Source organism: Podarcis gaigeae (genome assembly GCF_964106915.1).
Source record: "Podarcis gaigeae genome assembly, chromosome: 6".
Classification (NCBI taxonomy): domain Eukaryota; kingdom Metazoa; phylum Chordata; class Lepidosauria; order Squamata; family Lacertidae; genus Podarcis; species Podarcis gaigeae.
The window spans coordinates 59,840,552-59,863,711 of record NC_139682.1 but is presented as its reverse complement, the minus strand read 5'-3'; the positions used below and the strand labels follow the sequence as shown (position 1 = coordinate 59,863,711).

General features: G+C 43.0%; 1 protein-coding gene across 3 annotated transcripts in view; it reads left to right on the top strand.

The window, feature by feature from the left end:
- Positions 1–23,160, top strand: part of LOC310846366 (FRAS1-related extracellular matrix protein 1-like) — a 115,605-nt gene that overhangs the window by 19,439 nt on the left and 73,006 nt on the right. For all 3 annotated transcript variants that reach the window (XM_083742732.1, XM_083742733.1, XM_083742734.1), the window contains 8 exons: positions 638–728; positions 1,457–1,624; positions 4,639–4,847; positions 6,686–6,779; positions 8,947–9,199; positions 11,874–12,068; positions 18,510–18,695; positions 21,137–21,333. In XM_083742732.1, coding sequence (XP_083598858.1) covers positions 638–728; positions 1,457–1,624; positions 4,639–4,847; positions 6,686–6,779; positions 8,947–9,199; positions 11,874–12,068; positions 18,510–18,695; positions 21,137–21,333 — 1,393 coding nt within the window. The remainder of the gene's footprint in view (positions 1–637; positions 729–1,456; positions 1,625–4,638; positions 4,848–6,685; positions 6,780–8,946; positions 9,200–11,873; positions 12,069–18,509; positions 18,696–21,136; positions 21,334–23,160) is intronic.

Genomic DNA, 23,160 nt, shown 5'->3' with positions numbered 1-23,160 from the left:
AGCCAGTGTGGTGTAGTGGTTAGGAGCGGTAGTCTCGTAATCTGGGGAACCGGGTTCGCGTCTCCGCTCCTCCACATGCAGCTGCTGAGTGACCTTGGGCCAGTCACACCTCTTTGAAGTCTCTCAGCCCCACTCACCTCACAGAGTGTTTGTTGTGGGGGAGGAAGGGAAAGGAGAATGTGAGCCGCTTTGAGACTCCTGAAGGGGAGTGAAAGGCGGGATATCAAATCCAAACTCCTCTTCTTCTTAAATGGGTGTCATAGGGGTTCCCATACTAGAGAAAAAGTCTAGTGTGCAAATGCCCAAGAAGTCTTGCAACATGAACTTCCATGAGATGTGAAGCCCACTTTATTAGTTACATGGTAGAATTTTAACACTTTCTGGCCCGTATATTATATCTCTAGCAATTCATTTCAATTTGCTCTGAAAAACTGCTTTTCCTCTATTGTATTTAATATACTTGCCCCAACTGTTGAGACTAATTCATACAGATGCGTTAATTGTCTTAGCCTAAAAGCTCATGTGCCAATAAGTGTGTTTTAAGATGCTGTTGCAGTCCATGTCAATTTTAGACATGTCTACTCTTTTAAATATATATTTAAAATTGTAATTCTCCCCCTTCCCTCCTGTTCTATAGGGTGTATGATGCAGGAAAGCTTATTTTCACAGACAGCATGAAAAATTTTGTGAAAAATTCTTCCATTCCTTTCCTGTCATCTTTCACACAGGTAAGTGGACCTAACAATAACTGTTGTCTTGCTTCAAGTCCCTTGCGATCTGTCATTCTCAGAGACCCCAAAAGCCACAGTTATACAGAGTGTGCTTGGCGAAGTATCCTGGGTGCAATGATTCTTCAGAATTGTAATGAGGATCCAGACTTTCTTGGGAACTACGATGCAGCTGTAGGTTACAGAAGCCCCCTCCCCTTTTACGAAGCAGGACAGGATAGCTATGAAAGGGCTGAGCCCAAGGCCAAACCAATGAGCTAAGTCCAAACTTCAGAGAGGTTTAGCCTAGAAGTTTCAGGTTGGACTTTGAACTCATCATGTCCCAACTTTGCTTAGATCATTGATCATCACCACCACAGGGAAAATTAAAGAATTCTACTTCCCAAACCTAGAACATGATAAGACTACTCACCTCACAGTGGGTCTGTGTAATTAAATAGAAGGGGGGAGTATCTGGAGGTGTTGCTGGACTCCAAATCCTATCAGCCCCGGAAAACAACTGAAAATCACCAGGGCAATCTGGTTTTGATACGCTATGTAACCTAATTTACTGCTGCATTGTTTAACATGCTGCTGCATTGTTTAACATGACATCTCTCAGCTTATGCACTAAGGGAGTGATATATGATTAAAAGACAAAATGAATTGGGTGGTTGCAGTAGCTGCAAAGTGGAGAATTAAATTTATGAGACTCACGCAATGCAATCACTTCCATTTCCTACAACCAGCATGCCATAACGCATATGAAAGTGGCATACATGCCCCCATTGATGGAGATGGGCCCTGACCCATTGTTTGTACAGTTTGAATTCTCTGTCACTGACCAGCAGGAAGGAGTGATGACTGGTCTCCTCTTTAACATCACAGTGATGCCTGTGGATGATGAAGCACCTGAGGTATTTATCAAGAATCTTAATTAACTGCTTGCCTGTGATGCCGTCTTAATGATCGTTAAGCTTGTAAAGCAGAGGTGGGGAACCTGTGACTCTCCTCAGTTTGTTATACTCCAACTGCCATCAGCATCAGCCAGCAGGACTAATGGTCAGGGATAATGGGAGTTGTAATCCCGGGAATATCTTGAGGAACACAGATTCCCCATCCATGCTGTAGAGCAGGGATGTCCAACAGGTCGATCACAATCTACTGGTCGATCCCTGTGAGGTTTTGGTCAATTGCGGTTGATCGCTGGCCCCCTTGCGGCCCCGGCCCCTCGCCCTGCCCTCCATTGTTGGAGAATGGAAGACAGAGTTTACAAACCGAGGCTGTCCCGCCCGCCCCCCAGCGATCCTTCGGTGAGTTGCTGTTTCTCTTTGACCCCAAAATAATGCAAAAATGGGGTTTTCCCCCTCCCTAAAAAAAGCTGAACAGCTTTGACCTGAACCCTAATAAAATGGGGCCTTTCCCCTCCCTTTAAAAAACTCCTTTCAAAGAACTACTAAAATGGTGTTAAAAGAATAAACATTTGAATAAACAAGAGACTTCTCTGTTCTTGATCCTTCAGATTATTTTGAGCTAAAACCCTGTTTGGATGGCAGATTTCAAATTTCCTAATGATCGTGGTATTAGAAACTTTGCAGATCTGCTACAAGGGTACACTTAAACTATTTAAAAAAGCAACAACAATCTATTATTTCTGATAACTGGGACACCAAAGATTGCCATCCATGCAGATGCCAATGTAATTCCAAGTTCAAATTGTTAAAAACGACAACAACAACAACAACAAACAATCATACACAGATTGTGCAGAGTACTTGCCCCACGCTCATTCCTTGGTCACCCTGCTCTCGTGGTACTATCACTGCATTATTTGCTTTCCCTATTCACAAATATTTCATTTGGAAATACATAAACAGAGCAAGAGGCTGAGTTCATTGGGTTATGTGTTGTGATTTCTTCAGGCGGCTGTAGGAAGTGGAAAGATTTATAGTGTTAAATTATTTACTCTATTCCCCGAATAATACTTAAGGGTTCGTTCAAATGGAAAACGGTGTGTTCAGCTTTCCTCCTTTTCTCCTTCCCCTTCCCCTGCTCCTTTTTATATATATAAAAAAACCCCACCACCACAACAAACCCTATAAAATGCTTTAAGTACCTCTGAAGCCATTCTGTGAGCTGGTTTTCTCAAAGTCATCCTTCTAACTGTGCCCTTTTCGGCTTCAGTCACAATAATTGCTCGTTATCTAGGTTAGCTTATTTCCACAAATCCATAAGCTTCTAGACTTTAAAAACCACCACACGGGAAGAGAGCATTTCATATGAAATAGAAAAGCTTCTTTGCTGGAGTGTTAGGACAGAGCTTAAAGCAGCTTCAGTTCTGAATTCAAGATAACTGGACCTACATATCTAGTGTCTCTGCTTATTTTCTTTTCCCCCCTTAATTTCTGGGAGGTAGCAATCTTTCCATTTTTTAAAGAGAAAGCACCTTTCCACACAGTCTCCCTTGAGCATCACTGGGTAGCCCATGGCCTCTAGTTGCCTCAGTACCTGTTAGGAAACAATAATATAAAGACTGAAAGATACTAAATCTTCTGTAATGAGTAAAACAAACTAGGAAAGTGTTCTATCCTTCTGAGTTGGAGGCCAAGAGGAAGACAGGCAGCTCTGTATTTTAAATTATCAGTATATGAGATTGCTCTGTAAGAACAGCATTCCATGAGCAGCACGACAAAAACAAGTGCATCTTAAATGGTTTTCTCCTACCTGCTGTTTGATTAATGACTCAAGGTCAGACATATTATGGCTCACCTGCCAGTGTTAAATGCCTTTCCTAAAAGGATTGTCCTCCTGAGATAGCTAGCATCCTTTTTAGCACAGGTTTTCCAGCTACATGAAGGTAATGGTTAGGCTTGTCAGCTGGCTTTTGGGAAATGCTGTAAAGTTCCAAGAAATGGACTCATAGCTTTTTGGACACAAACTATAAGCCAGCTCGAAGAATACTCCAGTTACTCAATCCTTCCTAAGTTTTCTAGAAGCCCGAGAAGTGGGTTTGGTGTAAGGTAAGGCTTATGGAGGGGAGAGAAATTCACGTTGGTTCACATTTTAATGTCAACCTAGCTAATTTCCACTTCCTAAGGCAATACATGAACCCAAACACAGCTATCTTTTGAATTGTACACATTTCTGAATTTTGCAATCCAGTTCTTCAACTGAAAAATGTGTAGAAAACGTGTAGAAAGTGCCCTTAAAAATACATATCAGTTGATATAACATGCAAAAACGTAGTATATTAGGAAAATTGCCTGCAATGTGTATATTAGGTAAAAGAGCATACAAGGCTTGCTATTCACTCACAATGTGTTCTTAAGAAATCATCTGTCAGGCAAGTGTTCACATAACGAATCAACACTTTCTATTGATTCCTATGGGAGAATTTATAATGCATTCCCAAACATGGAATTTTGACTCCAAACGATGATAAAACAAGGGGAAACCCAGTAAAACTCTCTGAAACCTTGCAAAAGGCAAACAAAGGAGGAGATAATGCTATATTTGTCCAATCTTTGTGCCTCCCTCCATGGTTTCTGGCAAAATGGCTGCTATGGACCAGTAACACTGAAACAAGTAAGGCTTGTTTAAGACTGCTTATTTACAGTACTACATGCAGGTCTGGCTGAATCTGAATCTGTGGTGTGTATAGCAAGGTTTGGGTACTACTTCCTCTTGTTTGGATAAAAGGATTTATAATATAACGGCTAGAAATAACTCAGAAGTCCTTTCAGTCTCTGGAGAGACTGCCAGCTGTAGTAGGCTGTAGCAGCATAAGGTTAGATGGTCCAATAGTCTGACTTAATATTACAACTCCAGATTCTCATTGTTCTATAGTTGTATTGTGGTTTTATCCCATGTATATTGGCATGCTGTGTCTTGAAGTACTTGAGTGTATTTTGTGAGCTTATGACTGTTTTAGATTTTCACCAATCATCTGAAAATAGAGGAAGGTACGAGCACATTCATCACTGAAGAACATCTAATGGTAACGGATGTGGACACTAAGAACAGTGATATCCAAATTGAATTGAAGAAATTGCCTTTACATGGACACATTGAACTACATGGACTTGTTATGTCAGAAGGGGATAAATTTACCCTTTGGGATTTACACTCTTCCAAAGTTCGGTAATTTTAATCTTTTTATGTATTGTATATAATGGCTCGAGCCAGTAACATGATCCACTCTTCTTTTAGCTGTTTTTTTTTAAGGATTACAACAAAGATGGGAAAATTATGGTCCATGGGCCAAATTAGGCCCACCAGGCCTTCCCATTTGATCTACAAGGCCATTTGGGGCAAGCCACACACACCAACCTACACGTGATGTCATACATGATGTCATCTGTGAGGCAGGTAAGGGTGTAGCTTCAGAGGAACAATTGGGAGATTAAAGTGAGCTCACAATGGCTCCTTTGCTCCTGGAGGGAAGAGTATTTTCAATAGAAATCTTTTTTAAATGAAGGAAAATCTCCATTTTAGCAGCAATTTCAGTGGAAACCTCTCCTTCCTCCCAATGCTGCTCCTTGAAGTTCTGAAGTTTATAGTGCAGGGGAGCTTTCAAACTGCCCCACATTGCTTACAAAAAAGGCTTTTGAACAGTGCAGTGCTGCTCTTTGACATTCTATCAGTCGGGGCTTCAAAGCACAGCATCACCTAGCATTGTGGTGATGTCAGGTGATTGGCAGGTGGGCAGTGCTGCTCACCTGTGAAAATTGCCCCAGCATGGGTGAAGCCCATGAGTCTGCATCTCCTTGGGCACCCCACCCACCACATCACCGGCAGCATTAGTACCAATTTCCAGTGAGATCTCAATGGAATATGCTGCTGTCCTTGCCACGTCATGCCACCACAGTGCAAACTAGGTAAGGGATGCTTCAGCAGGGGCAGGCCAGGGTGGCATTTCTTGTTTTGCCTCAAGCGACAAAATGGGACGTGCCACCACGATCTAACACATTGGTCAGAAAAGGAATGCAGCATTTTGGTTTTAGAACTTAGCTTAAATGTAGAGGGTTTTTAAAGGGAAGCTTACCTGCCACGACTGATCTTCCCACTGAGGAAGGAATCTCAGGGCTGCCCAGAATATAGTTTGAATGCTGCCACTCTGGTCCTCAGTAATCAAATCAAAGGAGGAAAGGTCCTGTAACTCGGTGGCAGAACATCTGCTTGGCATGCCGGAAGTCCAAAATTCAATCCCCAGAATCTCCGGGTAAGGCTAGAAATGTCTGAAATCCTGGAAAACCCATGTCAGCCAGAGCATACCAGGCATAAGAAACCTTTTCAAGAAAAGCTTTTCTTTTCTAGCCCCATTCCCTTCTGGGCAACCTCTGGGGTGGGGTGGTGATGGTCACATGCTGGGGGGGGGGCAGATGCAAAACTTAATAGAGTAATGCATGTCAGCTCTGTGCAGTAGGTTGGCTTCTGCACACTCTTGTGATCTGAGTTGAAGGGCAAATGCCAGCCAGGTAAAAACATTGAAGGAGGGTGCAAAACCAGAGCTGGTGTGGGATGTGGCCTGGGGGTGGGGGTGGGATATCTGTGGGGGTGGTCTGGGGAGAAATTCACACCCCTGTTGTAGACAATGGACCAATGGTCTGGCTCAGCATAGAGCAGATTCCTATGTCCCAAATCTTTCCTGTTACCTGGGTTTGTTTATATAGCTCCCATGTAGATGCATGTCAGAGTAAGCCAACAGCTGTTCCTTATCTCTGACTTCTCTCCAAGAAAAAAAAATGCACTGTGGTCATTGCCATATTCCCATATCGCCAGCTGATGTAACTCATTTAGCATCACTGAATCCTGCTAGAGCCGAGCAGATTTTCTCAAGTGGAGATGTGGCCAAGGCCCAAGTGTGTCAAGGCTATGAGCTGTAAATATGGAAGTTGATGGCCCTTGTTCTTTCCCAGCTTGCTTGTTCCAGCCTCTAATGAATGAATGCCCAACTCCTCTGTAATTGTGTTTAAAAGGTATCAGCATGACAGTTCGGAAACCCTTGAAGACAGAATAATATTTTCAGCAACAGATGGATTTAACACTGCAGATGGAACACTGAGAGTACAGGTAATAACCAACTTAGCAATGAACTTTACCAGCGTATAATTGAAAGGTATTAATCACATACTGGCTTATTCAGCTTCACCAAGTAGGTTTTTAACTTTCATTAATCTTCCCTTTAGATTCACACCAAGTTCTCCATTTAGATTAGGTTTTATGCCTGGATTAAATAGGTTCACGATGCCTACAGATTACCAAGTCAAGGCCAATTTAGTTGCAGTTGCAGTAGACCTACATATTTATAACCAGGACTGTTGCCAGATATATAAAGGGGGGAGAAAGGAGAGGACAGGGAATGACTGAAGTTGCATTGCAATGGGGAGTCATGAGCTGAACGCTTCTCTAATGCATGCTACCCCACCCTATGCTGAATCCCAGATGTTTGGGGTTTTTTGTCTCAGTGGGGCTCCATATCATGCACAATGCGGATGCATTTTCTTGAAATTGGCACCCATACTTTCAGACATGAGTACACTTATGTGTGTAGGGAGGCAATTTTAATACAATTTGGGTCAATTGTTTGTGGAATTATGGTCCCTAAAAATCACACACATGTTTACATGGTAGATGTAAAACACACACATGTTTACATGGTAGACAGTTCCAGGGCCAGCATGAGCTATGCTATGCGTTAACCATGTTGATTTATTTATTTAACAAATTTGTATACTGTTCAATTGTAGAAGAATAATAATAAGAAGAACCGCCTTTACATCCTTATAAATAAAACATGTTGTCAGGGACTGGACTGAACAGGAGGAATGGGAAATGTGTCCTCAGTCTGATTGGCTCCTCTCAGAAGAAGAGGGGGTGGGAAGTTTCTCCCTGCTTGCCTTCAGCAGTTTCAGGAGGAGAGGGAGACAGGGATGATGCACAGCTGAATGAGGAAATGCCTAGTTACGAGATAGTTGAGGAAGAGAGAGAGACCTCCCTGGAGAGTATGGGAGACCCTCCTAGTCCAAGCGTTTGTGTGTCCCTCCGCATTCAAGAACAGAGAATGGGGAGGGATGTGCCTCCTGTCACTTTCCGTAGGGTTTCAGGATGTTGTTGGGGATGGAAGAAGAGGGACTCAGAGTAGCCAACGTCTCCTATGCGTGGATCTTTTGTCTTGCAACCAGATGACTGAATAAAAAACCATGAAATACAAACTGTTTGTTCTTCTTGCCTCTGAGGCTACCGGGGGAGGAGAGGATACTCAACGCCTGACACATGTACACTGACAGTTGAAAACGGTTAAAAAGATGGATAAACAGTAGCACTGAAGCGTACGCTGAAGGTATCAGTAGGCAGGGAGTTCCAAAGTGTAGGTGCTGCCACAGTAAAAGATGGATTTCTTAAATGTCTGGAATGAGTATTAGGTGGCATCTGTAGCAGTGCCAGTTCCGCAAATCAAAGAGTCCAGGTCTCTGAGGAGGGCTGTTATATGCTAACAGGGTCTCACTCCTGTCAGTGGCCCTGCTGCAGCATTTTGCACCAATTCCGTCTTCTGGATCAAGTGCAAGGGAAGCCCTGTATTGAGTGCATTGCAGTAATCCCTCCTTGAAGTCAACCATGCCTGAACTATGATGGTCAAACTCTCCTGATTGCAGCTTGTCAAAGGTGTTTCTAGCCATTGAGGTGACCTGGACCTCCAGTGACAGGGCTGGATCCAGAAGCACTTCTAAGCTACATACCTGCAACCTCATCCAGCCGGCAAGAGGCCAGTTTCTTAGGCACGAGAACCACTCACCCAGAGTGCCTGCATCTAGTCAGGATTCAAGCTCAGTTTATTTTCCTTCTTCCTCAACTTTTGGTTTAAGACAAACTTCAGTTCCCTGCTAGGTACAAATATGGGGAATTGTGCCCCCTGCCTGTGACTACTGTGACAAACAGCGGCCAATAAAATGCTTGTTGGGGATCCATTCTACTACTGGCCTGGAAGAGACTTGACTCTTCAGAATAAAATATTGATGTTGATCAAAGAATTAGCGCAGTTGTAGATCAGCTGGCCAACACGAATGATGTACCACTCTAGCAAAAGCAAGGACCTGATAGATTGCAGTTTTTGCAAGACACAAGTATGGAATTTTTGGATATGGCATCCTAATTGAGGGCACTGGTTTAAGACATTCAGACAGTCTCTTGGCCTTCCTTCCATCCATGTGTTATGTCTCCTCTTTCTCCCTCATTCAAGATCATACCTGTAAATGATGAGCCACCAGAGCTGCAACCTGGTTTAAGATCAAGTCTGGAGTGCCTGGAAGGAGAGCGAGTCTTCATCACGGCTGAATACCTCTATGCAACAGATGCTGACAGTGAAGACTCCAGACTCATCTATATGATTGCCAGGGCTCCAAAGCATGGGGTTATTCAAAAGGATGGCTTTGTGGTGGAGAAGTTCTCTCAACATGACATCACTCAAGGTTCCATCTCCTATGTGCACACAGGTAATTAGCAGCAGCAGCAGCTGTGTTTACTTTCAACAGTCTCTTCCAGGTGTCCATGTACTTTACTAGGTATACCCTCTTATATTCCTTAATGAGTGCCTTTTGCAGACTAATCTTTGCTTTAAGCTTTATTATTTTGTACAGAGAGGTTTTCCACGTTGTGTTTTCATTCATGATCAATAATTTTGTTTCCCACGAGAACATGCCATACTAGAAAACTCGGGCTGCTGCTTCTGCTCCCAAGTCTCTCATGCGGCTCAGCCTTCCACTTAATCACAGTGGTATACAGAAGACAAAGACTAGAAATGAGCTAAAACTATAAAATCAGAATTCATTGAGAAAGTCTGCTGGAATAAAAAAAAAAATGTATTCAGTAGGCTCTGGAAGTTCAACAGGGTGGAGGCTTGTCTGACTTCAACTCGAAGGCAGTTTCATAAAATTGGGCCCACAATACTGAATGAAGGGGTCCTTGTGATATCATTCCATAAAACCAGTCACTGTGGATAGAAGCTGGGCATCTGAGTCACTAACAGTTATTCCCCTGAAGGTATCAGTGTTTGTGCAGGAATATAAGGGATCCCTGAGGTATCCTTGACCCAAGCTGTTAAGCGACCTGCAAATTAATGCCAGAACCTTGAACCTGGCCTATTACGCAACTTCCCAAACACTAGCCTTATGTTTAGTGTGATGAATTTACTTATCTCTCAACTCTTTTATTCACTCTTCTATTTTGAGATTTTACATATTTGAGCATTTCCCCCCTAGTGGCGACAAGGTCTTTTTTAAAAAAAATAGGTGCAAACCGCAAGTAACTTTAAAGGAACCTGCCTATGAAAATGCCACCTTGGTTTTTTAAAATATCTTTTTCTTGAAAATCATCTGGTCAGCATATTTAGTTACTGATTAACGTTTTATTAAAATATTATGTGAGCAATTTAGCCAGAGGTAAGCATTTTAAATCTCATTAATTTTAGTTTCAGGAATTAAGTATGCCTTTAAATCTTTCTCAGGAAAATTAGTGGGCCATTGGAGCTCCTTCAGAATGGTTGGGATTCCTTCTTAAGTCTGCCAGCACTCCGTAATGTATGGAGTGTATTGTGACTATAAAGATGGGTTGTAGCTGAGTGTCTCAGTTTCCTTTCTTTGTTGTCTTTACCCCACCTTTCTGCCTCCTCCTCTCTTGACCTCCTTCCCCTCTTCTGCCTAGTCCTGTTGAATTTGTAGGTTGTCCCTCTGGCAAGTAGCAAGATAATCGCCACATGGTGGTTTCATATATGGAAATGCAGGCTTGAGGTGGGATATCCATGCATAATGTGCACAATTTGTTTTGGTTTTTCATTTGTCGCTCTGCAGTCAGCACAGATGTTGTGTGTGTGCTTCCCCGATTCTTGCACTACCCTGCATTTCTATTTACAGATGCTGCATTTGTATATCATGCTGAGCCAGACCATGGCTTACAGTTGCCACACAAATGGGCTGACTCCCAGGGTGGAGCTTTCACCTTCTTAGCTCCTCCCTGATCCTTGTAGCTCAATGTGGTGCAGGTATTGCTAAACCAGGTATTGACTTAACCAAGATCCCAGGTTCAGCTGATATGCTGATTTCTGCTGCCACGCTATGCTGAGCTAAAAGGGCCAGGGAAGAGGAATGTGAGTGCAAGCTCCTCTCTAGAAGCCAGCCAGTCATGGTAAACCATAGTTTGGCTTAATGTGATGTGCAAAGCAGGTCAGAGAATAGTTGTGCTGAAAATACATGGATTTGTCCCTCTCCCCTCAAGCCGTAATAGCCAGCAGGACTGGGATTTCTCTGCCCCCTTGCTTACTCATCTATACTTTTGATTTTTACATAAATAACTTTTGCTTTTTACATAAATATTCAGCCTGGTGATTTCTTTCTTTTCTTTTCAAGCTGTTGTAAAATAACCTATGTCTATCCTGAAAGCCACAGCCTACTGCTACAGACAACTACAAGGTCCTTAGTCTGCTCTTGTGCTTTCTGAAACTGTACTGTACAAGATGCCTAGTGGTGGTGTCATTTCCTAGACTTGTTTTGTTTTTCTTAAGCAGCAACCTGTGTGAGAAGGTCTGACCACTGGTGGTTTTTTGTTTTTTTTTTAGAAATGAGAGAAAAAAGAAAACTCCTTAAATTATAAAATCTAGCACTCTGTGGAACATAATTTATAGTGAATTAGATTTTGGTTTTCTGCTTGTATTGTAATGTATGCGCTATGCATGTTAAACAAAGTGATAATTCTCATTGTTCGTCTCCTGATGCGCTGTCTGCCATAAATATGATTTATTTAAAATTGTGCATTACAAGAGAAAGCTTGCTAAGTGCAACTAGGCTTTATTTACTTTGTGCTGTGTGCTGTTCAGACTGTCTACCTATTTTTATAGGGTAACCTTCTGACAAGATGGGCATCTGTGTGATGTTAACCAGTGGCTGTTTTAACATAAATGGTGGCAACACATTTTATTGCATATGTGAACCACTAGTTGAGGCTGCTTAAGACAATGACTCCATTTCCTGTGTGCAAATGCCTTAAACCCAAACCCATCCCCTTACTGCTCTCTTTCTGTCCGCCATGGGGTGGGGGAAAGTTACTACCTCATGTTTATTTTAAAGCCTGGTAGCTTATTTAAAGTGCCTTAATTTGTGTCTATGTGTTTTCCAGGAGGAGAAATAGGTCATAGTTATCTGACGGACAGCGTAACTTTGATAATCTCAGATGGAGAAGCTGGAACAGTGGATGGTTGTTGTGCTGACGCAAATCTCCCGCCACCTGTTCCGCTTCATCCCAGTTTACCAGTGTATGATCTAAACATCTCTGTGGTGCCCATTAACAACCAGAGGCCAACCATTCAAACTGGTATGTATTTACTAAACCGCTTCTTCTCTTCAGAGCACTGAGGTTAAAATCTTGACTTTATCCTTTAGGGGTTCAGATGGCACAGTTTGCTCTTCACTGAGTAATCTAGAGCTGTTGAAATCAGCGGGAAGGTTGCTTCACGAGTTCTGTGGAATATGGATTGCAAGCTGAGCCTTTCCTGCGCACAGCTGCATAAGTTAAACAGAACTAGTAGCTATCTGCTATGTGTGACCTGAACCTAGGTTCAAGCACGAGATTTTACAAACCTCCTCAACTTGTAGAATCAGTTTCCAATTGGTTTATTTTTTAATAGAAAAGCAGACACAGAGACAGACAGAAATGTCAGGTATTTCTTGCCATCACCTCAAACAGAGCCTGAAGGGAACAGCATTCCTTCATTCCATGCCCCTAAAATCTGGTATTTAGGGAGACACTGGCTCCAAGCAGTGGTTCCTTATTTTATCATCGTTACAGCTATTGACAGATTAATATTTGGATCTGACTTAAATTGAATAAACTAATTTTAATGTCCATGTGTTGCTCATTTGTAGGGTATTACTCATGTAAGGTGTTAATCTGGTGGTGTAGCTATAGCCCCTATGTGTGAGTAGGAGCTCGTGTGTTGGACTTCTACTTCAGACAAATGTGGGAGATGCATGGATCTTTGAGGAAGTAGATGTGGCATTGAGGATGGGGCTAAGGGCATGTGACCATGTTGATATAAATTTTTGGAGGGCCTCCCCAAATACACAATATTCCCCATACACAATATTCCAACTTCACCTTCATCACAGATGAATGTCATTCCTGCTACACACTAAGCCAGTGATTTCAGCTTGCTGGTGTAGACCCCCCCCCCCGAGTAGTTTCAATAAATTCTGAGTCATTGTAAGTATTTACAAAGTTAGAATTTTTGCCTTACTTTGCATTTAACACTTGATCTGATTTGCTTCTTTTTATTCTCTCTCTGCTCATTCACTCAATTTGCAGTTTGTTTATTTGTTTTAGATATTTCTAGGCTGCCTTTCAAGTCGATGGCCTTCCCAATGCGGCTTACATTAATAACAAATACACAGTTCCAATAAAAACAGACAGTAAAACATGCAATTTAATTTGCAATAAAACAGTCAGTTAATAAAATTAAAGGCCCACAGAAACCTCACAGCAGTTTACACAATCAAACCTTTCAATTAAAAGCCAAGGAAAACAGTTTAAGGTGTGTGTGTAACTCACTCTCAAAACCTAAACTGAAGAAATCAGCTGTACCTCTCTTAAAGGTAAATGTATAGGGAAGAAGCCACTGAGGACGCTGTTTGGAAATTAACCAGCCAAAAGAAAGAACACAAAAGAGGTATTGGGTACACCTATCTAAAAGTAAAACAAAAATCGAAACCCTTCAGGATTTCCCACCCACTCCTGGTGATGTAGACCAATCAATAATGTACAAGAACAAGAGACAGGTCTTGTGTAAAAGCCAGTCAGGAAGTATAAGAGGTTCCATTCCTCATGCTATGCTAATGAAGGGTTATTGGTTTCTATACAGTAAAAAACTTTTAAGCAGACCCCACAACATTCCCCATGAAGGGGCTGGGCACCCACAGTTTTTTGCTCTGGGGCCGTGCATACCCCCGCAGGGGCATGTTCGACTGATGTCAGCACACCCGCCAGCATGCATGGCCCTGGGCACCCATGGTCCCAGGACCAAGCTGACGGACCTAATGAGCACTTTCCAAAACAATACTCAAACTGAAACACACACAAATTTCAAAATTCAGGCTTCTCCAAATTTTGCAATGCAGCTCTGCAGTCAAGTAATGTGTACACATATACATTTATTGGACAAAATGCATATATTAATGAAAATAACATACAAAAATACATATATATATTTACTTTGCAAGACTTGTATATTGAGCAAAACCGCATACAAAATTGCATATTGGGAGAAACTCACTATACAATGCTGGTGAATTTGCTGGATGACATCTTTTCCCCCAATGCAAATGGATATGGAATTGTGGATAACGGAAGATTAGGAAAAAGGGACATTAAGAGTAACTAAAAATGACAGATTTACCTATCTCTGTTCCCTGGTGTGTAGAACACATCCTTGGGGGCTGACTATTTTTTCTGGTTTTTGTTTCGGTAGCAATGGAATCCACAAAACTCTTGGGACTGGATTCAATGCTGCCTGCCAAAGTGAGGTTTTGCCACATTGGGTTAACCTTAGAAAATCATGGTAAATGCAGCCCAAGATCATCATAGTGAGAATGACTCTGAGATGGTCTCAATGCAGTCTGACTATAATACTAAGTGAAATTAATTTTCACAATTAATTTATGCCCCGTGTAATATGAATGCACATTCCCCCCCCCCCCAGTGCAGGCTGGTGTGGGATTTTTGTACTTTGAATCCTAATCCATAACTAGATCTCCATCTGGATCCATTGCTAAACACAGATGTACAAAAACAAATGTTTGGCATGGGGTTTGCCTCTGAAAATCCAAGTACAAAATATTAGGGTCAGCATTTTACTGCCAAAGATGGATTTGGAGCACCCGAGTCTCTTTTGGACTACCAAAATGAAGTGTCACTGAAATTTCAGTATTTTAGCCATCCATTTGAAGCTTCAGAAATCGAAACATGAAGCTGGCTAATAAATTAGCAGAAAAAGATTCTTGTGCTGTTTTGCTATGACTTCATTTGTTGCTCAACATGTTGGATGGTTTAGTTCCTAGTATTTGAAAACAGACAGCATCTAAACCAAGTTTTTCCAGTTAGTAGTGGATGTATTATTCACAGATAAAAAACAATATTTCATTCAACTAAGTATTTTGGCTTGCATTAAATTTAGCTTGATGTCTAGAATATCTAACTTCTTTGGGGTTGGGGAGGGAAGGGAAGGAAGGAGCAGTCTATTTCTGCTCCATTTCCCTTCTACATGTGCTCTCACATCGCATTTCTGCATTATTCTGTGAATTTTTAGAAATCTGGGAAAATGCAGTTAAATGCATTTAGCTGTGCTATGATTGTGGCAGGTCTCTGGTGATGGTGATTCTGAGAAAAGTCAGTGTCTTCAGCTCTGAACCAACTCATGATTTTATGTTGCTTTGCCCACCTATATCAAATGGACAATGATCGTTAGCACAGTATCCTGGGAAACGGGTCTCAAACTCAGCTCACAAGAATCTTGGTCAGAAGCTTTCCCACCTGAGATCTCTAACTAGATCAAGCTAGGATCTTGCATGTTTGTACACTCGTACCTACACAGTGGGGACGCAGGTGGCGCTGTGGGTTAAAGCCTCAGCGCCTAGGACTTGCCGATCGAAAGGTCGGCGGTTCGAATCCCTGCGGCGGGGTGCGCTCCCGTTGCTCGGTCCCAGCGCCTGCCAACCTAGCAGTTCAAAAGCACCCCCGGGTGCAAGTAGATAAATAGGGACCGCTTACTAGCGGGAAGGTAAACGGCGTTTCCGTGTGCGGTTCTGGCTCGCCAGATGCAGCTTTGTCACGCTGGCCACGTGACCCGGAAGTGTCTGCGGACAGCGCTGGCCCCTGGCCTCTTGAGTGAGATGGGCGCACAACCCCAGAGTCTGTCAAGACTGGCCCGTACGGGCAGGGGTACCTTTACCTTTACCTTTTTACCTACACAGTATGATATCTAGGAGTAAAAAGAAAAGAAAAGAGGCATTTCTAGGTTAAGATATAGCAATGTTGTTTTTTCCTGAGCTTCACACTGGTAAGGCACAATACAACTGAGATTGGAAATTCCATAGTTCCAATAGAATGCTAGGACTTGAAAAAATTCAACTGGTGCGGAAGAGTGAGCAAGGTCACTGGTGACACAGCTCCATTCCATCTGTGCAGGCTCCCTCTTAGCAGAAGGAATTCAGAAACATGATATTTGTAGCTTTATTCATTGGCTCATTGCTTCTAATTTTGTAGTTCTGGGTTGTTACTAGCATTATTTTAAAAAGCAGGTTATTTACACATGCTTAGCAATGAAATAAAGCTGTTCTTTCTTAACTAATTAAGTGCAACAGTCATTTAATAGAGAAATTAAATGCGATCCTGCCTCTATGACAGCAAGGCACGTAGCTATCATGCCTGTCTCCAGGGCAAGGTATTGTTTATTTTCTATAGCAGAAGCTACTAGTGCTTGGCATGTGTCAAAAAATTAGGTATCCCAAAAGTGGGCATGCAACTATAACTATTTATTTATTGGTAAATGAGCAAACTGAGGTGAGGTTGGTGTTAGTTGACAGCACTGAGGTCACATTGGTTCGTTGAATAAAATCTAGAAATGAAACCTTGCTACAATATATATAGGCAAATCCAGAGTTATGGTGTATATGGTTCACTGTGTATATGTTGGTGCTGGGCAGGAGTCTGGTGCAGATCATCAATAACTCAAAAGGCACCAATGAACTTAACTCCTTATTCAAAGGAATAAAAGCAGATCATGCGCAATAAGCACAGCAACGCTGTTCCCAGGAGGTCTTGCCCCAATGAGGAACTTGTAAGAACTGAAGGTTCTTGCCTTCCCACAGTTCCCAAAGTCTCCTCCTCTCCTGGGTCCTTCCCAAGCAACCTGAGGCTTCTTTGCATGGTCTGTCTTTGCTCTATCCTCTTCATACCTCTGCAAGTTCTGGGAGACCAGGGTGGTGGGGAGCTGGTCAAAGCAGGAGGGGGAGACTCCCTGGCTTCTTCAGCAGTGTGCCTCATCTCTGCCTCTTGGCCCCACTCCAGCCTCTGCTTCCACCTCTGTCACAGCCTCTTCCTGCTCACTAAACCATGTTATCTCTTCAGCTTCCCACACCTCTTCCTCCCAGTCTGCTCCCTCTTCTCTCTGACCATGCACCATCATCCCACCACCAATCCCCGGGATTTGAGCCTTCTTCCCCTGGGGGTTCCCTTGTTTTCCGCAAACAACTAACTTGCCTATGGACAGTGTTGGACTCAGAGAATTTGGTTCAGTTACTAGCCCTAGAATGTACAGACAAGCTGCTGCTTTTAAATGTCAGTTCAGTCTCTGTTAAATAGGTTTGATGCTTCCCTTTCTGACAGGGTGGTTGAGAGCGTGAATGATCTAAGAAAGTGTTATTCATCCCGAGTCTATCAGGAACTGGACAGAGGAGGAATGGTGGAGGCCACCTCCCCAGCCTGACCCTTCCAGAAAAGAGGAAGACAGTATAGATTTACAACAGTGTTTTGTGAGAGGTCACAGTTCAGAGGCAGAAGAGGGGGAAAGCTGGGAAATGATGGGAGAGGAGCAAAAAGAAGAAGAAGAAGCACCACCAGGGGAGAGACAGCTGACAGACTCTGTGTCTTTAGAAAGCCTTCTCCCAGAACCTGGCGGGCATTGAAAGTAGGAGAGCAGAGAGCTCAGAGGCAGAAGGCACAGATCAGTCACTGTAGGAATGACGTATAATGGGAGAGACGGAGGGGGTGGGGTTTCACTTGGAGCAACATCATTACTCTAGGAGGCTGCATTTCCAAGCCCCTCTCTGTGAATATTGAATAAACAACATTGGTAAGAACTTCCTTGTCTTATCCATTCCTGGCCACCTGCTGTGGGTGGGTGGGGTGGATCCTTTGAAGCCTGATAGAGACTTACAAATACTTTGCACATTACTTTACACTTAATTATTAAAGCAATATCAATTTGTAAGAAATATTATGCTTCAAAAGGATTTATTTTGCATATCATGAATGCTTAAATTACAAAATGTTGCTAACCTCCAACTTGACATTCCCCATTCCTGGCTCTTCACAACATCTTGACCCCTCACTGCATTCCAGTATTCTATTTGTGGTTGTTCATTTTGTGCAAATTGTTTCTGTGACTTGTCCAAGACTTTTACCAGTGTCTTTTCTGCACTCCGGTGCATTCCTTATGAGAGCATTGTATCTTCCTTGTGCAGAAAGCCTGGACAGATGACTTGTCAGATTCTGTTCTGCCTGTGGAGTTGTGTGTGGGGTGAGGTCATGGAAATTATAACATTGCCCCATACCTCCAACCCTGTGGGATAGCCAAATTTTACAAAGGGGAGTTTAAAGCAATTTAGCTACATCATTGATTGCATCTATTTTGAACACCAAGCTATATAAACACCATAGAAATTGATTAGAGGAGAATAGTTTGGATTATGCAAATATCAATTGAACCCATGCTTTATAGCTTTCCACACCTGTCAGGCACTGTGAGAAGAATGACTGCTTAATGTTTGCTACCATCTAGAGATACACAGCAGCCCAATACTGCTGAGTAAGTTATCTTGAGCTGAAACTAGTGCTTTTCTCAGCAGCTACTGACCGGATCAATAGCCGATTATGTTGAGGTGCTAGACAGGCAGGCTGTGATGACTTAGCAGCTTCTTAGTTATGAACAAAGTAGAGTTGGGATTAGTGTGGATAACATTCTTCTTCTGCCCTTTTTTCAAGGGGAGATGTTTGTGGTGGAAGAGGGGTCGTCAGCATGCATCAGTTTAAAATATCTGGATGCCTCAGATGAAGACACAACTCCAGAGGACCTAACTTTCTTCTTGGAAACCAGTCCTCAGTATGGATACTTGGAGAACATTCTTCCTACACCTGGACATGAGAAGAGCAATGCTGGAGTTAATATAAGTGAGTTACAGACTTGTTGCTCTACTTCTGCCCCACCCCCCACTGGCCTCAAAACTCACGGGCAACAATTATGAAGGAGAAACTGATAAGTACAAGGTTAGACTCCCCCCCAGGCCCAAACACTAAAATTGGGCCAAAATATGGTTTGGGTATTATTCATCACCCCTGTAGGTACATTCCAAAGTACTAAGGTTGCTTTGAAATGATTTCTAGGCTGTCATCGCCTTTCTCTACATTTTCTTAAGCTTTTCTTTTTTTGGGGGGTATATATTTTAAGTGACTCTGGATCTAAGGAAGGAAAAAGCTTACGTGACTCTGGATCTGAAGGAGCCTTTCAAGAAGCACACCCCACTCCCTGCCACAAAAGATTTATATTCAAATGTTTCCCACCCCCATCTGTGCTACACTGATTCAGAAAGTAGACCCATGCTTAACCTCTTTGCACAAAATGCTCATATACAGGGCTAGGTAATGTATCAGAGAAGAACTTGGCACTTCCCTAGAATCTCCTATGTTTCCACAGAAAGTCGGACAATGGATTCCCCTGCAGTTCCCCACTTCCATATATACGTTCCAAGTGTAAGCAGAGCAAGACTGTGTATTTGGTTCCACCTTCCCCTCTCCTCTCCCTAAACTTTAGGGAAGATGGAGAGGGCAGTAGGTGGCAGAAGACTGCTACAGTGGCAGACTTGGGTGCTATGGTGCCCTGTGCGAAGCCAAAATTTGGTGCCTTCCCAAAGGATGGGTAAGGAGGGAGCCTGCTTTGGGAAGGAGGTGTAAGGGCTCTGGCAGGGTCCTAGAGCCCCACCCACCTTCTTCCCAAAGCTGGTAAAGCTCTAACTAGGCTAACCTGGGCTTTGAGAAAACACCCCCTCAGCTCAGTGCCCAATGCACAGCCCTAAATATGCCCCTCACTGCTATCACACAGTGGAACCTTTCTGCAGGGACATTTCCTGTCCAAGATTTTGGGTTTTGATTAGCAGAAGGAAATGCTCTGTGCACCGTTTTCAGTTTTCACAAAACCCTTTGCTGCCTGTTTCTCATTTCTGCAAAATAAGGCATTTTTTTTTAGTTACTTATTTATAAATGCATTTATATACTGTTAAATCACAACACATTTCAAAGCAGTTTGCAACATTAAGAAGATAAAAATCATACAATAAAAGCACAAGAAGTTAGAAACAATTTTTAAAACTAATTTTAAAAATAAGCATCAATTTTCTATTGTGGAGGGTGGACTCTTAATTACCTGCATAGGCCTGGCAAAATAAAAAAACCTTTCGGCAGGCTTTTAAAAACTGGAATGGAAGGAGCCTGCTGGGAAAGGCAAGGAACTGGCAAGAACAGCTGATGTGTGAGCCCCAATTTGAGTTGGGCTTTGCCTGAAGGAGATTTGTATCCAAATCAAATTTGGCATATTGTATTATTTGTTTGTTACATTTATACCCAGCTTGCCTCCAAGGACCTGAAGTTGATGTGCATAGTTCTCTGCCTCCTCTCCATATTTTCCTCAGAACAACCCTGTGTGGTAGGTTAGTCTAAGAGGGAAGTGAGTGGCCCAAGGCCAAGCTTCATGAGCTAGTGGGTATTTGAACTCTGGTCTCCCAGGTCCTAGAGGGACGCGGGTGGCGCTGTGGGTTAAACCACAGAGCTTAGGGCTTGTCGATCAGAAGGTCAGCGGTTCGAATCCAAGCGACAGGGTGAGGTCCCGTTGCTTGGTCCCAGCTCCTGCCAACCAAGCAGTTCGAAAGCACGTCAAAGTGCAAGTAGATAAATAGGTACCGCTCTGGCGGGAAGGTAAACGGCGTTTCCGTGCGCTGCTCTGGTTTGCCAGAAGCGGCTTAGTCATGCTGGCCACATGACCCGGAAGCTGTACACCGGCTCCCTTGGCCAATAAAGCGAGATGAGCACCGCAACCCCAGAGTCAGCCACGACTGGACCTAACTTTACCTTTACCTCCCAGGTCCTGGTCTGACACTCTAACCACCACACTGCAGAAGAAACTTGAGAAGCCCGTTTCAAAATCCACTCCATCTGCGCATGTCTCTTCAGATGCTACTGGGCTATTAATATTTTGTGGGAGCAATTCAGTCGCATACCAAAATGTTAGGTTTGTGTGCGTTTGAAGTAGATTGAAGTGCTCTTTTACCCAACAAATCCACTTAGAAAACAAAAACAAAACTGGACTGAATAATCAGGTTGTCCAACGGAGCCCTCCCTTCCTCCCAGTCTTAATGGTCAGGAAGATTAGATATGGCAAATGCTGTTTTCTTATGGACACTGGCTAAATGCAGTAGAGTTCTTCGCTGTATATGAAATACGAGTTTGACAAGGAGTCAAGACTGGCCTTCACTTCTATTGCATACACTCTCAGCAGTAAATGTGAAAAATAATAGAATGGATTTAATTCTCTGCTTTTAACACTTTGACTCTCTCCAAAGGTGTGTTCACTTTTCACAGTCTCCAGGCTGGTTATATCAATTACGTTCAGTCAAAGCATGAGCATTTAGAACCCTCCTCTGATCACTTCATGGTGTCTGTTAGTGATGGCTTTCATAAATCTTTGGCAATGCCTTTCTACATCATCATTGATCCGGTAAATGATGAAATCCCAAGCCTGCAACTTAGGAACTTAACAGTAAGTCTGAGAACTTCTGCCACGGCAATTCTTTGCTTTCTGTAATCTATTTGCACAAAATGAAAGCCAGGTATAAAAACATGAGAGATATCGGACAATGTTATAATAGGTGGACCATGGTAGACAGCAATTCATTGGATGTGCGAGGTATATCACCTCTGTGCAGATGTACCCTGCCATCTGTCTTAAATGTATGTTTCATGAAAGCTATTGGAAGCAATGTAGAAAATACCATAGAATATGCCAAAAGGTTTCCAATGTATTTGTCATTTACTGGGGAAGGGACTCTGCTCTCCAACCCTTCCACAATACACTTTATTTGCTGTATTGTCTGTCTAGTCAAGAAAACTCCCAGTTTCTCCCATTTGTTTTGTAGCCTCGTTTTGCACCTGTTTTCACATTCACTCCCATGTCTGTGCCTTCTTCCTCCCTCCTTTTCTGCAACCCTCCTTTTGCACAGATGACCTCGTGTATAGATAGATAGATAGATTCTTTATTGTCATTACACAAGTGCAACATTGCACAAGTGCAACGAAATTGGATGCCATCCCTTAAAAACAACAAAAGCAACACAACAACAACAACCAAACAAACCACATTCCAGCCACACCCACACCCACACCCATCAAACTCCCAGGTCACACTATCGAGTTACTGCATTTAAGAAGGCCACAGCTCTTGGATAGAAACTATTTTTCAGTCTATTTGTCCTTGACTTGATGTTTCTGTATCTCCTGCCAGAAGGCAGTAGTACAAACAGACTGTGTCCCGGGTGAGATGCATCCTGCAGGATATTGTTTGCTTTCCTAAGACAGCGGGAACCGTACAGTTCTTCCAAAGATGGGAGGGGATGACCAATAATCCTTTGGGCTGTGGTTATGACATTCTGGAGCACCTTCCTCTTCCTAGCTGTACAGCTGGAGAACCAGGCACAAATACAGTATGTGAGAATGCTCTCTATGGAGCCTCGGTAGAAGGACACCAGCAGTCTCTCACTCAGATTGTTCTTCTTTAAAAGTCTGAGGAAATAAATTCTCTGCTGGGCCTTCTTCACCAGAGCAGTGGTATTTGCGCTCCAAGTCATGCCCTGATCGATAGTCACTCCCAAAAACCTGAATTCCGCCACCCTCTCCACCCGTTCCCCGTTGATATACAAGGGCTGAATGTCCGCCTTTTTTCCCCTGTAATCCACCACCAATTCCTTGGTCTTAGTCGTATTAAGAGCCAGATTGTTCTCTCCACACCAAGCACAAAGCCGCTCCACCTCGTCCCGATAGGCGGACTCATCCCCTCCTGAAATGAGCCCCACCACCGTAGTGTCATCAGCAAACTTGATGATTTTGTTGCTGGAATAAATGGCTGTACAATCATACGTATAGAGAGTATAGAGCAGGGGACTCAACACACAACCCTGTGGTGAGCCGGTGTTAAGGCTAAGGGCTGTGGACATATGTGACCCTACTCTAACCCTCTGAGAACGTTCTGACAAAAAGTCCAAAACCCAGAGACAGGTGGAGTTGGAGAGTCCAATCGCCTCTAGCTTGGACACCAGTCTATGGGGGAGGATAGTGTTAAAAGCAGAGCTAAAATCCACAAACAGCAGCCTCACATAACTCCCCGGCTGCTCCAGATGGAACAGAGCAGCATGGAGAGTGGTAGTGATAGCGTCTTCCGTGGATCTATTTGCCCTGTATGCAAACTGGTAGTTGTCAAAAGTTGATGGAAGACAGGAAATAATGTGACGGCGCACCAGTTTCTCAAAACACTTCATGATGATTGGAGTCAGTGCAACTGGTCTGTAGTCGTTCAGACTACTGATTGTGGATT